The sequence below is a fragment of the Cucumis sativus genome, chromosome 7, assembly GCF_000004075.3.
Source record: "Cucumis sativus cultivar 9930 chromosome 7, Cucumber_9930_V3, whole genome shotgun sequence".
NCBI lineage: Eukaryota > Viridiplantae > Streptophyta > Magnoliopsida > Cucurbitales > Cucurbitaceae > Cucumis > Cucumis sativus.
The window spans coordinates 12,086,550-12,102,021 of record NC_026661.2 but is presented as its reverse complement, the minus strand read 5'-3'; the positions used below and the strand labels follow the sequence as shown (position 1 = coordinate 12,102,021).

The 15,472-nt window shown below is 36.2% G+C and overlaps 1 protein-coding gene across 2 annotated transcripts in view; it reads right to left on the bottom strand.

The window, feature by feature from the left end:
* Positions 1-15,472, bottom strand: part of LOC101216510 (nuclear-pore anchor) — a 60,885-nt gene that overhangs the window by 17,369 nt on the left and 28,044 nt on the right. For both annotated transcript variants that reach the window (XM_011660754.2, XM_011660755.2), the window contains exons 19-28: positions 13,740-13,783; positions 13,590-13,663; positions 7,526-7,628; positions 7,312-7,446; positions 7,143-7,241; positions 7,014-7,055; positions 6,833-6,886; positions 5,867-6,046; positions 5,718-5,765; positions 791-841 (exon numbers count right to left, since the gene is read on the bottom strand). In XM_011660754.2, coding sequence (XP_011659056.1) covers positions 791-841; positions 5,718-5,765; positions 5,867-6,046; positions 6,833-6,886; positions 7,014-7,055; positions 7,143-7,241; positions 7,312-7,446; positions 7,526-7,628; positions 13,590-13,663; positions 13,740-13,783 — 830 coding nt within the window. The remainder of the gene's footprint in view (positions 1-790; positions 842-5,717; positions 5,766-5,866; positions 6,047-6,832; positions 6,887-7,013; positions 7,056-7,142; positions 7,242-7,311; positions 7,447-7,525; positions 7,629-13,589; positions 13,664-13,739; positions 13,784-15,472) is intronic.

The window sequence follows — 15,472 nt, the reverse complement described above, 5'->3', positions numbered from 1 at the left end:
ATAACAATAGGTCATAAATAAATAATAACACTGATCATTCTGGCAAATACGCTTCAACTTAAGGCGGAGTGTTATAATTCTATTGTTGTAAAAATGTTATATTTTACTCTTTTAGGTTTTTCTACACTTAACTTATTTGGTAACCATTGTATCTTGAACGAATGTGACATTCTGATTCTCTCTCAAACCTAAGTGTTTTAGGTTAGGGTATTCTGGCAAATTGTAAATAAGGAGAGTAAGGTTTATAACATATTTATTTTAAACTTCGACAGTTTTAATCCTTACAGTAGAGGGGTTCATTAGATAATTGATGTGGCAGAACTAGAGTAAATTAGGGTATCTAGGTCAAATCCTTAGTTGATGATTAGGATTCGTTTCTCCTTGTATTTATAATTTATCATTCATAATTGTTAATTTTGTGTAATATTATTGAATAATTAGCATCGATAATCAGAATAAAGAATGGCAGAATAAATAGACTCCCAAGAATACAATAAACGAAACTACATGAAGGGAAAATAATAGAAAAGCCAAAATCTAATTAGATTTCTCTCCTTTCATCCTTTAGGCTACATCAACTAGTTTACTTTTTTTACCCCTCCCTTATATTTATATGAATCATTTAGATGTGAAATGATAAGTCATTGTAGAAATTATCAAAACTTTATATATTGTCCACTTTTAACATGTTAATAGAATAAGCAAACCCTTTTTATCTAAGGTTGTACCAGCAAATTCGTACCAAGAATAATTTATGTAACAACCACCTATTTATATATGAGAAAACTACCTGATTTGGAGGACGGGAACTAAGTTCACTTCTATCATCCAACTCAATGACCTGCCAAAAAGATGAAAGTGAACAAGAAAAGTCACGCCTTAATAAAGCTAGCATTGGATTCCAAAGCCAGATCCGTAGCCTAATCATCATTAGCTCACTGTTTTCATTAGCCTAATACTCATTTTAGTGCACAGTATTGTGTTAAGATGCTTCCTTGTGTAAAATTTTACATTAACCAAAATTTGAGTACAAGGTGCCACCCCATTCAAGATGGTGGAGATCTCCCTTCACTGTGATGTACAAATCACAGGCAAATACTCAAAATCTCCCACAAGCACAGAAGTGTAACAAGGAAGATTAAATACCAAAACTAACTACACAAGTCAGTCTAAGGGGTGGGAGGTGAATTCCCTGTTTTGCCCCTCCTGGCACCTCTATTTATTATTTGAGGTCTCATATATTGTTACTAGCGCAGTACACTTTATAGTGCCCACCTATTGCTTCTATAATTCGGAAACTTCAGCAGTAGTTAACCTAATATATGAACAAAAGGATTTTTCGGTAACTCCTATTTCATATCCATTTTCATTCTTTCAAATAATCTATCTTATTCACATAAGAAGAGAATTTGACTGTTACACGACCTAAAAAAGAGGTCATACCTTCATTTGCAAATGTGTACACACCTAAGCTAAGCCATCAAAGGCATGAGTAATGTTTCGGCAAGGAAAAGTTTTATACAAGCATAGATTAAAAATTCCAGTAACTCATTTTCTTCAACTTTTACAATGTGATTAGTGAGAAATAATTGTTTGAGCGTTTTGGTTAAAGCTAAACTTGTGATTTTCACATATTTATCGGTGACATCATTAGTTTTAGTTTTTATGGAGTTTTTCTATAAAGGTGTGGGTACACCTTAGGTTGTAATAAAAAAAATGGTTAGATCCTGAACCAATGAAAAGGAATCGGGTTTCTTTCTATCACAGGTAAAACAAAAGAGGGTGGTCATACTGGTTTTGTGCTTACACACAAGAAAAGATTTCTCAAGTACCCATAGTCTTAGAGAGCCGAGCACGCAAGATTCTTAAATTTACAAATACCATCTTTAATTAAAGTTCAAATTTAGTGTTCCCATTAGATACTACATTTTTGGTCAAATAGAAGCCAATAGCTATTACAGTCAGCCAACTACCTGTATCACCCGTTACCAAAATGCAAAACAAATACTTTACAAACTAGAGAAACAAATGGCGACACCCTCTCAAGAAAAAAAAGTCAATGTTAGTCACTACATCAAAATTTTATGTAGTCATACATTCAACAGTATCCTATCCTAATAGTAGAAGACTAGATTACAAACACTAGTCTTTTTAAGTTACAACAATTGCAGGGTGGGGTAAAAGGTGAGTTCTCTTCTCTCTCTCCCCTCTCCTCTCCATTTCCCTTTGTTCCAGCCACGACATTGTCCGACGAATTTCCAGCATTTTCAAAACTCAAAAATGGAAGAGAAGGGTTGCAAGATCGTCAATTCCTACTACTGTATATGGGTTGGAAAGAGACTGTTCCATATTGGAATGGTTAGTTGATGCACTCTTTGTTCAAGTCAAAGAGCCAGATTGGAGCAACAAGACTGACTAAATTCTGAACCCCATCAGGCTGGATTCTAAGGAGTGTGGCTTGAAATGCCTCAGAAACTCAGTCGTTTATTCACATTTTCTCATAAGCTTCAAATCAAGGATGGTTCTCTTTGCTCAATATGATAAGGAACTTTTTAGTGAATTATGATTGCATGTTATGGTATTCCACATTACACTCCGAATCAGCTCACATCAAGGTCGCAGACATATCACCTCCCATAATCAGGCTCAAGTTATGCAGAACAAGTTAAGCCTTCTGGGAACGAATCATCCTTTGTTTTAATTGTTAAAAAACAAAGCATGGCTAAAGCTCTAAAATATTCAAGTCAAGTAACAGGTGGAAGACAATCAGTGGAACACTTTGAGCAGCAACATTGGGTTTGAAAAAGTGACGATATCCTCAAAAAAGATTTCAATAATTTGTGAGTTATAACAAGATTATTCGTATTTGATGATTGGAAGGACATTTCTATTTTCCTAGAAGACTTATTTGAAAGCAATTACCAAAGTGACTTTTCAAAAAACCTCCCTCTCAACGTTGTTTTCTTTCAAACCATATTTCTACTAATGAGGCCTTGAGTGGATTACCATAAAATTGATGAGGTTTTCTTTAAATCTGGTCCAAAGAAAATTTGCAGTACATTAGCATTAAAACTGCCATAAAAAACCCATCTGAAATTAAAAATTTATAGCAGCCGACACCAACCATTCATAACATAAGGACACTCGAAAAAAAGGTGCTGAAGGTCTTCTTGATTCATACAACATAGATAGCACATATGAGGAGATAGACAATGTGAAGGAAGCTTCTTTTGCAGTGAAGAGGAATAATTTATATTCCCTTGAACCATAATCCACAAGGCTATGTAGACTCTTTTAGGGCTCTTAATTTCCAAAGCCCCTGTCTAAAGAAACATGAATAGGACGAGCTAGTGATAGATGAGTAACCAAGGATTTAGCAATGAAGAAGCCACTTACTTCTAGGCACCAAACTTTCTTATCAGGGACAGAGTTTACCATTTTCCCATTTAAAGAAATCATCACAGAGAAATACTGATATGGATGATCATATGATTGAAGATCCCCTAGAAGATGCAAGGCAAAAGAAGGATTGACTTGGTGATGATGCCCGTTTATATCTTCAGATCAAAAACTCATTTGAGAGTGAGATAATTGGATTGGTTGATCACTATGAGTCTGTTAAAGAACTTCTGGAGTTTTTAAATTTTCTATATTCAGGTAAAGAGCAAGTGCATAGAATTTTTGAAGTTTGTATGCAATTTTTACATGCTGAACAAAAAGCTGAGTCTGCCACCAGCTACTATATGCGGCTTAATAAGATAACTGTCGAGCATGGCTTGTTACCTTTTAGTCTTGATGTTAAAGTTCAACAAGCTCAACGAGAGAAGATGGTTGTTATGATCTTTTTTAATGGACTCTTACCTAAATTTGGAATGACTTGGTGATGATGCCCGTTTATATCTTCAGATCAAAAACTCATTTGAGAGTGAGATAATTGGATTGGTTGATCACTATGAGTCTGTTAAAGAACTTCTGGAGTTTTTAAATTTTCTATATTCAGGTAAAGAGCAAGTGCATAGAATTTTTGAAGTTTGTATGCAATTTTTACATGCTGAACAAAAAGCTGAGTCTGCCACCAGCTACTATATGCGGCTTAATAAGATAACTGTCGAGCATGGCTTGTTACCTTTTAGTCTTGATGTTAAAGTTCAACAAGCTCAACGAGAGAAGATGGTTGTTATGATCTTTTTTAATGGACTCTTACCTAAATTTGGAATGACAAAGACACAGATTCTCTCTGACTCTAAGATTTCATCGTTAGATGATGCTTTCACTCGTGTACTTCGCATTGAAAGCTCTCCGTCTAATGTGTTTATTCCTCAACCCAGTAGTGCTCTCTTTAGCAAGAACAATAACCCTCAAGCACCTCGAGCAATGGATAGCAATGTTCAGAGGAATAGTAATGATCAGGTAAACGCAACTATACTTACCCCGTTTCTTCCTTTGTTTCCTATCACTAGTTGTCTCCCCCCACATATGCTTTTATTACATCTCTTGACTCCACATCTATTCCCAACTCTGTTCATGAAGCTTTATCTCATCCTGATTGTCGAAATGCAACGATTGAGGAGATAACTGTTTTAGAGGATAATGGTACTTGGGATTTGGTATCTCGTCCTGCAGGAAAGAAGACCATTGGTTGTAAATGGGTGTTTGCTGTCAAGATGAATCCTGATGGAACAGTGTTATTGAAAGCTCGCCTTGTTGCCAAAGGTTATGCTCAAACCTATTGAATTGATAATTCAAATACATTTTCTCCAGTTGCCAAATTAACTTCCATTCACCTATTTCTTTCCATGGTTGCTACTCATAAATGGCCTTCGCATCAACTTGACATTAAGAATGAATGCTTTTTTGTATGGTGATCTCCAAGAGGAAGTTTATATGGAACAACCACTTGGGTTTGTTGTTCAAGGGGAGAGTGATAAAGTATGTCGCCTTCGAAAATCTTGGTATGGTTTGAAACAGAGTCCTTGTGTGTGGTTTGTAAGTTTAGTCAAGCTCTCGTTCTACTAGTTGTATATGTTGATGATATTGTTATTACTGTAAAATGATGCATCGGGTATTTCGTGTCTCAAAACTTTCATTCAGGGTCAGTTTTATATGAAAGATTTGGGTCAATTGAAATACTTTTTGGGCAATAAAGTGATGAGAAGCAAGAAAGGGATCTATTTGTCTCAACGAAAATATGTACTTGATTTGTTGTCTGAAACAGGAAAATTAGGAGCCAAACCAAGTGGCACTCTGATGTACTTGATTTGTCTCAACGAAAATATGTACTTATATTAGCCTAGAGAAAAAGACATCATATGGTTCTTTTTATTTACTTTTTGGACATGATGAGGAGGACCATCTGCAACAGCTAGGAAGGCGCAAAGAATATTGCAAGGAGTTGGATCGAAAGAAGAAAGAGGAACTGCAGTTGAGATGTCCGAATGCTTATGCTTATCTGCCTCTTTTTGCTCATTGTACAATCCTCTTGTACCATAAGCTTTTGTCCCATTATTATTAATTTATTAATAAAAGAGATTTGTTTCTTCTTGAGAAAACCATTTGCAGAGTGGGGTATTGAATCTCACTTCAAAAAAACCTTTAGGGTCAAAAGTCATGTTAGTGACTCACTTTGGCAAGACAAACACTTCTCATTGCAAAAAAATAAAAAAATAAAAACAGGAAGATACATAATGAAAAGAAGATGAGAGAACTAAAATATAAACCTGATTATCTGAAGCACAAATTTTCTTCTCAAGATCAGACAGTTTAGCCTGAAACAAAAGAAAAGTAAGTACAACTAAGTAAAGGAACGACGTGCCTGAAAATCTATTAAATGAGATAGAAATTAGAAAAGAAAGGGGGAAGAAAACACCTCAGCAACAGCAGCTCTTGCCTCAGCAGCTGCAGTGGCATGTAATGCATTTGCAAGTTCCTTCCCCATCTCTTCAACATGACTCATTGCATTCTTTAAAGTCTTCTCACGATCAAGAGTAAGAGTTCGAACATTGTCCCTCTCTTCTTGCAACTCTTTCTTTGCTTCAGCCCATTCCCTCTTCAAGCACAATTTATCACAAGATAAACGGGGGCATATCGTAAAAGATATAAGCTACTTTTTGAATTAAACACGAGATATACGAGCCTCAATAGCTTTGATGAAGTATGGAATTTTTTATCAACCAAACAAATTGAAGCTGGAGACTAGAAAACGTTAACCTGCCCAAACATGTAAGATATTTTCTCTCGAAAAATATCTTTTTGAAGTCAAATGAGAGATGCTTAACAAAACAAACAGACCAAAAGAAGGCCGTCATATTTCATTCTTCGTGAAAAAGTTTTTATTATTTGAACATTTCAGTTTTTTTTCATTAATCAATAAACATTCTGTCTGTTCCTTTTGGGAAAAGAAGAAAAAAAGAATCTGTAGAGAATATAAACTGATATTCTCAATTGAATATATAAAAGCAACAACTTTTGTTGAAAAAGAATGAAAGAATACAACATGCGAAACTAAGTAAAATGTTACCAAGGGAATAATTATAAAAAAAAATGTTTGAAACCCAAACCCGAAACATGAAACCTCAATAAGAACAAAACTTTATGTTTATTATTTCCTTTTTTGTACTATATATTATAGTATTGGCTGTATTATATTTGCCAAATTTATTTCTTCCTTATTCATAATGGGTAACTTCCATTTAAGAAAACCCTTCTCTCTTTCTGAAATACACAGAAAATACATTAATTCGTTTACTAAGGTCTCAATATAACTTTAAAACTGAAGTAACATCCCCTGCTCAAATGAGTAATAGAACAAACAGAAGGGGTCAATTGAACTAACCTCAAGTTGCTTAGCATGTTCCTCCAGCTTTCTCCTTTCTACAACCCTAACCTCCTATTGAATCAAGGATGTGTAGCCAAATGACAATGTAGAACAAAATAAAAATCTAGAATTTATATCTTATTAAACAAATAAATTAAACAAATACACCAATCCGAAACAAACAAACAAAATTACCGACCTCATGAACTTCTTCAACACTTCGAATAGTATCAAGAGATGTCTGCAATCGTTAAGACATGAAAACCATTATAAAAGTAACGAGACCAGAAAAAAATAATAAAATAAAATAAAACAATTAGAAGCTAACCTGCACCCGGAATAATCTTTCAGACAGTTTTTGAATTTCATCCTGTGCTCTCTTTTCAGCATTTGATAACAAGTCCTTTTCAGACTTTAAGACAGACACCTTTAAAATACAGAAGTACGAGATGAGAATGGTAACAAACCCCGCTTAATGATTATGCATAAAGTTTTACCTCAATACTCAATTTCCGGGACTGTTCATCAGCACTGTGCAGGGATTCTGAAACTTCCCGCAGTTTTCTTTGGTAGTCTACAATAAGTTGTGAGAACTCTACATTTCGAGCTAACACGCCATTCATTTCTACTCTCTATTTGAATAAAAAGATGAAGATAAGCAAACAAATACAAACGAAATCATCATCCTGCACTCAAACGAATGAAATTCACCTGTTGCTCAAATTCCTTCATGAAACTATCCAGTTTTTCTTTTGCAAAACCGATCTCCAGTTCAAACTTGTTACGTTCAGCTCTAACAAAATTTACCTCACTTCTGAAGAATAAATGTCAACAATGGTTCATTAGCAATAAATTTGAAATGAAGATTTTAGTAACAAACTCAACCTAAACGAAAAGAATAACACCTCAAATCACAACAAGAAGATTGATGCCGAACTCTACAAATAAAAACTAAACTGAAGACAGAAAACAATCGTCCTATTCAATAATATAACACCCCATAGTTTCAGTAATTAAATATAGATTAGTTAATTAAGTTTCCAGAAGAGAGGTTTAAGGGTTTTGTGTTTTCACATGTGGGTGTAAAGGATTTTGGCTGAGCAGCTCAAGGAAGTAGAGGATGACAATCTTAAACTCCATCAGAGATTGTCTTTGTTTTTTTCTACGTTTGGAAAGGAGACAGGCCCCAAATTGTTCTTATTAAAATCAAGACTAATGCTCAAAGTACAAAAAGTTATAAAGGGAGCGCATAAAAGAAGCGAGACTGAAGATTAGCAAGCGCACTTAGACATCTCGACTAGGTTGACATCCCATTAGCGCGCTCATTCTCTCCTCTTAATAACCAAAATAAATAGAAAAACTAACCAAAAAACCGGCCAAATACGTCCCCACCCCATACCAAGAGTTCTGACGATGGTTGTCTTTATTATTTCTATTTCAAACTTTTCTTTACTCTATTTTTTCATGGTTGTTATCTTCCATATTTCCAGATATTTTTTTCTGAAACGGAGACGAACTTCTTTATTAATAGTAAGAACTCAATGTCTAAGAGAATTATACAAAGAGCTAAATAAAGAAGTCCAAATAAGCGAAAGAAGAATAATAGGGATCAGAAGGTGCACCCGGACATCTTAACTAGGTTGACACCCCCTTAGTACAAAAACATCATATCCCAACTAAAATTAGCCTATTACAACAATGAGAACAAAATCCAACCTATTACAATGGGAGCGGAATCCAGCCAATACAACAAATCTAAAAAATCATCGAAAACTAGAAAAGAAAAAAGGCCAGAAAATAGGTGAGCCTTATTAGTACAACAAAGATACTACTCAGAAGTAGTCTTAGGAAACTAACTGAGATAGAAAAACTGCGACAAAGGCCTTAAGTGGAGTAATTTGCAAAAATCTTGTTTAGAGAGCACCAAGTTGCATTACATTGCATTGAATTGAAAATTTCTAGGCTTCATCTTTTCTTGTCTTGAAAAATCCGTTGATTACGTTCAAACCACAATTCCGCTAAACGAGCTTTTTAATAGATTTAACCAAATCAGCCGAGGCTTATAAGGAAGAGGCAGACCCTCCAATAGCTGAAGGAGCTGAGGGAGGCATCGAATACCAATATTTCCAGATATTGATGAACACAGGGAATATATTTTCCTGTTTATTGCCTGTTCGGTGTTTCTGAGTGCTGTCTAACTTAGATGCGAAACCGATCTCTCCAAAATTTTATAGATTTGGTCATTTGTTCATTATTTTTTGCTTTTACGGCTAGCTGTTATTAGTGAGTGTTAGAATTTATTGGCTTGGCCCCTCGAAAAAAGTATTTATGGAAAGCTTACCATAAACCTTTCTTTTCCTTTTTCTATTGAAGCTCCCTGTTTGTGTATTCTATTGAAGCTCCCTCATTGTATGTTTGTAAATCATCATAAAAGAATAAAATAAAAAATATCGTGGTTTTTCTTTCGGTACTCGGGTTTTCACAAAAGCCTAGTTTTTTTCGTGTTTATTGCTTTCAATATGGTATCAGATACAAGCAAAAACGAAACCCTAGAAAACAGTATAGGAGAAACCCAGACCGAACCAAAAGCTTCTGCCGCTGCCGTTGTGGAAAAACTACTATTAGCTTCAGAAACAGTCGATCTACACCATGGGACCAACCTCCCCACCGTACGCGCCGCTGTCAGACTAGAAACTGCCTCACGTGCCATCCCCATCCGGCGCGTGGGCCAACGTGCCAACGCCATTTCATCTCACCGCCCAGTCCAAGCTCCTTTACACACCGTCGACTTTCCAACCGTCATACCCTTCTGGCCAGCCGCAGCCCCACGTGCTGCCTATGCACTTCAGACACCAACCCTCTACCAAAAATCTGTCAAATCTTTACAGCAAGGCTCCGCAGTCCGTCAACCCTTTACAACAACCGTTTTTTATGGTAACTGGGTTGACCAACCCCTTAACAGATCGGACGTTGAAGCGAGTGAGTCTTCGGCGCATTCCAAACTAACCGAGTTGCTAATGAATTTCAAGAACTCGATAACTTTGTTCCCTAATTTGCCTTTGAATTCTGTAACTGGCTCTTTGGGATCCTCTACCGGGTATTTTCCAAATGAGAAATCAAATGGGCAAAACTATTTTTCATGGTGCCAATCAGTAAAGATATTCCTTGAAGGACGCCACCAGTTTGGGTTCTAAACTGGAGGTACGGTTCGTCCTCCACCGAGTGATGCTTTGGAATGACTCTGGAAAGCAGATGACTCACTCATTCAGTCTATGCTGATTAACAATATATAACCTTAGATCAGCAAGCCTCTACTATATGCAGCCACTACAAAAGGCTTCTGGGATACAACTCAAACCCTTTCCTCGAAGCGTCAGAATGTCTCTTGATTCTATACACTGAAAAAACAAGTCCATGATTACAAACAAGGAACCTAGACGTGACTACCTATGTCAACAAGCTCTCTTCTTTGGCAAGAAATGTATTTGTGTAGAGAGACAATTTGGGACACACCAAATGACGGTGTACAATATGCTAAACTTGAAGAGGTTGACCATATTTATGGCTTCCAGCAAGGTTTAGTCCTAACTTTGATACTATTTTGAAGTCTGTCTTGAAGAAGACAGTACTAATGTCACGCGTGTACTGACTACCCCTGCCATTGAACAAGAAACAGAACTGAGGACGTGCCCACGTTAGTGAGACTACCACTATCACCACTTTTCAATCAACTGGCCCTACTGCAAGCCAGACCAAGACTTCTACTCTGGGTGTCATTTCTTAGCCAGGTATGCCTCAGTCTCTTAGGCTTATTAGCGTTGATGGGAAAATTCAAGGGCTACTAATAACTTGATAGGTTCTTCGAAGCACTTTATCTCCTTTGACCCGTGTACCGGTAATGACCAAATCCGAATAGCCGATGGCTCCCTAGCCCCGATTTCTAGCAAAGGACAAATAGTTCCCTTTGACTGTTTTGCTCTCCATAATGTTTTGCATGTGCCTAAATTGTCTTCCAGTTAGCTATCTATAAAAGCACTCGTGAGCTGCATTGTAAAGTTATCTTTTTAACTGAACCTGTTTGTTTTCAAAACTAAGCTCGGGGAGGACGATTGGCACTGCCCAACGTAGCAAAATGCAAAATGTTTTGCATGTGCCTAAATTGTCTTCCAGTTAGCTATCTATATGCAAAAGCACTCGTGAGCTGCATTGTAAAGCTATCTTTCTACCTGAACCTGTTTGTTTTCAAAACTAAGCTCGGGAAGGACGATTGGCACTGCCCAACGTAGCAAGGGACTTTAATTCTTGATGATGATACCCTCGATAGTAGATTCACAAGGGCTAGTTTACTGTTTTCCTATTTTAGCACTTGTATGTTTGGCATTTTCGGTTGAACCACCCAAACTTTAATTACACGCAATATTTGTTTCCCCATCTTTTTTCTAAACTTGATGTCTCTTTATCGGGTTTCATTTACCTCACAACCCTATAAACCCACACAACCGCTTACCCTTATCCATAGTGACGTTTGGGATCCTTCTAAGGTCACCTCCCCATCTTACCTGGGTCTAACTTATCATCAATAAATCTGAGGTTTCATCTATTTTCAAAACTTCTATTACACCATTGAAACACAATTCCATATAAAAATTGTAATTTCTCAGACTGATAATGGTCAAGAATTCCAAAACCACAACCTTAAAGAATTCCTAACCTCCAACGGGATTGTTCACCAAAACTCATGCGCCTACATTCCTCAACAGAATAGGGTGACCGAGCGAAAAAAACCGTCATCTTCTGGAAGTAGCCTATTCCCTTATGCTATCTACTTCCCTTCCTTCGTAACTGTGGGGAGATGCTAATCTTACATCAACCTATTCTTTTTTAAAAGGAGACAAACTTTTTTATTAATGATAAAATCTCAAATTACAAGAGGTATATACATTGAGAATCATAAAGAAGCATAAAGCAAAAAACATAAGGAGATCAAAAGGTGCACCCGAACATCTCAACTAGGTTGTCACCCCTTAGAACCAAAACAACATATCTCATATCTAAGAATGAACAAAGCAAAAAAAATAACAAGTACAAAACTATGAAAGTCCAGCAAAATAACATAGGTCGAGACTAGGAAAGAAGACTAAAATGATGATGTAAAGATAGAAACAAAAAACTACCGTTGCTGGGTGATACAAAAATGATGTTGGATCAAAAACTGGACGAAAATTAAGGGGGTGGTTGGGTGAGGAAAGCTACCCAATTGAGATACATATCTTGAATAGAGTAAGCCCTGAACTCCTTGTTTAAGGAAACCCAAGCTACTGCACTTCTTTCGGTAGAGAGGACTTATGAAGATGACTTTTCTTTGTCATGGAATATCCTCTAATTTCTTTCAAACCAAATTTTGGACAGGATAGCGTTTAGCAAATTTGGCCATAATAGTCTTGGCTTCTTGAGGAGCAGAAAACCCTCTAGAAGCTGGAGAATCGAGGACCAAAGAGAGCCATAAAAAACCCAAACAATATTGAAGATGGAGACAAATCTATTCCAGCAAAAAGAGGAGAAGGGGCAAAACAATAACAAATGTGATGTAGTCTCATTTGCTTTCAAACTGAGGGATGTAAGCACTTGTTGGGGGCCTTCTTTAGAAGTATAGAATGTCTTCTCGTATCCTCCACTTACAGACTCCCCTAGATTGTCTTAAGGAGTCTTACCCCTTTATTCGTCTAATTTTTGAGGTTTCCCTTCGTGTTTCTGGGTGTTCCGCTTATGTCCATAATTCGGCTCTAATCAGACCAAATTTACTCCTAGAGCTCAAACATGTGTGTTTGTTGGGTATCTCCTTCATCAGTGTGGTTATAAATGTTTTCATCTGTCGTTCGGGAAATACTTCGTTACTATGGATGTTACATTCTATGAGGACAGACCCTACTTTCCCATTAACCACTTTTGTGGGGAGAGTGTGAGTGAAGAGCCTAACAGCACCTTAAAGCTTATCGAACCTGCTCCTAGTACCGTGTCTGACTTCAATCCCCATCTATAGTCCTACCTACAAACCAAATCTCCTTTTAGAGTTTGTGGGCTTGCCCCTTAGGGTGTTTATGGAAAAAAGTATTATGGAAAGCTTACCATAAACCTTTCTTTTCCTTTTTTTCTTATGCCCTTGTGTATCTTATTTAAGCTCTCTCATTGTATATTTGTAAATCATCATAAAATAATAAAATAACAATATTGTGATTTTTTCCGATACTCATGTTTCCAAGTAAGCCTAGTTTTTCCGTGTTTATTGATTTCAATAGTTAGTATTACAAATTAGGTCCAAAGCGTTCAATCTAAACATTGACTTTGGATTGCGTTACATATTACACACTCAATCTATTACGAGCCCCTAAACAGCCTCTTAGAGTATAATTTGCCTTACTTGAATACAAAATTTCAGTCTAAAGTCAGCGCTTTTTGACGAAGTGTTTATATTTTCTTTGTATTAAGCTTTTTACTAATGTGTCAATTCTTGGTTGCTTTGGTTCTTTCGTTTTCTCTGCTTTGTGATTGTTTGTAGGTCGTTTTCCCTTTTCTACTGCCCATGAACATCTTTGTTTTGTCTATTTGGATGATATTGTCTTTTTATTATTTTGCTCTTAGTATAACACTCTTGTACCTTTGAGCATTACTTTCATTTATTATCTACAAAGTGGCTTGTCTCCATTTTTTTTAAAAAAAAAGTAGTAACCCAGTGCTTGATAGTAACTTGAAGCTTAAACAAAGTCAAGACAATTACCTAGATTTTTCGAGTTCTTCCTCGAGATATCTTATTCGTTTAGCAGCCTGCTCGTGATCAGCTTTTCTGGCCTCCTAAATAGCGTTAAAACAAAATCATAAGCAAGAAGTATTACACACTTAAATCTCTCAAATATTTCAGCCCTTCTACCTGAGAATCTTTAGAAACAAACTCAAGTTCCTTTCGACCAAAATCTGCAGCACAAAAAAATGTAAATTTGCTGTTATTTTCTTTCTAACAAGCTAAGTTCTCCTTTGGAATTAAACATGTGAGTATCCTATAAGTTCAAACAGAAGGCTTCATGTAAAACTTTGCTCATTCTCATGGCAATTTTCACTTTTATTGGTTTTATTTTCCATTACTAGTCTACATTGATTACTAGATTGGCATATAAAAGTTGAACCTAATAAGGTAATGGTTAGTTTTTTTTTTAAAGGAGACAAGCTTCTTTATTAAATACAACTCAATGTGCAAGAGGATTACAAAATGAAGTAAAAAAAGAAGCCAAAAAAGTTGGATTAGGAGGCGCTCGGACATCTCAACCAGGTTGACACCCCATTAGTCACATCATCATATGCAGAAGTACATCAAAATAATCCATAGTAACTCTTTCTAGAATATGGAGAATAACCAAATAAAGCAAAAACTAGACGAAAACTGAAAAAACACATTACAAATAAACATTTCCAAAGTAAGACCAAAATATAACACCAAAGAAAGCAAAAGACAGTAAAAGTATAAGATCTTCAGCAAAAGACTTCAGCAAGCTTGAGAGAAACTTGTCCTTTTGATATATGGCAGGGTTGTGCAGTATGAGCTATTTAGGCTGTGAGATGAAAGTCGGCCAATTTAAGCATAAGTCTTGAATGGAGTAATCATTAAAATTGGTTAGCAATACAAGTTTGATTTTGACATTAGACACACGGCAAAACCTGAAGAACCACATTAACCATGGATACATCGGTTTAATGGCATAGGCCCCTTGAGATACTTCATAAAAGAGCAAATAGTAGGGTGTTTAAAGGAGTAAAATAGGACTCTAATGAGATTTGGTCCCTTGTTAACTTTCATGTTTCTTTTTGGGTTTCGATTTCAAGAAACTTTTGAAAGACGGTTGGAGTCCCTTTTTTGTGGGCTTGGTTTCTTTATGCTTTTCTACTCAATGAACATTGTTACAATAAAATTTTAAGAAATAATAATAAATAAACAAACATGAGAACTAAAACTCCTATCGTTATTTATAAAATAAGGAAAAGTAGGCCCAAGATATACAAACACATAGCCTTTGAGGATCATGATGTCACCTAAGAAGCCTCAAGGACGAATCTTCCAACAATCAAATTTGTGAATTCCAATAATATTACCTAATTTACCCAATCAAACCCCTATTCTTCTTCCATAAAACTACAGTTGCTGAGTGATACAAATGTTGATTCCTAAATACAAACAGTGGCATTCCACCCAACAACATGACTATCACGGCCTCCTCCAGCAAACTCCCTAGGTTTAAGCTATGCAGATAAAGTAAGGGGTGCCCAGGGCAAATCTGAATCAAGCATAGAGGAAAGAAAACAAATTTTGGACGAAAGGCTATGGGTCCAAAAATCAGATAAATGTGGAAGACTTCTCTAACCTCCGGATATTATCACGTTTATTTGCCTTCGATGAATGGAAGGACATAAAAGACCATATTGAAAACTTGTTCAACATCAATATCAACACTAACCCATTATATGCCGATAAAGCCGCTATCGAAGTAACAAAAGGAAAAGTTGAAGATGGGATTATCACACCCGAAAAATGGTTTAACTACCGAAATTTCACCTATTATTTGAAAAGTGATGGTAAGCAACGCATAGCAACACATTACAGGGCATGGAGGG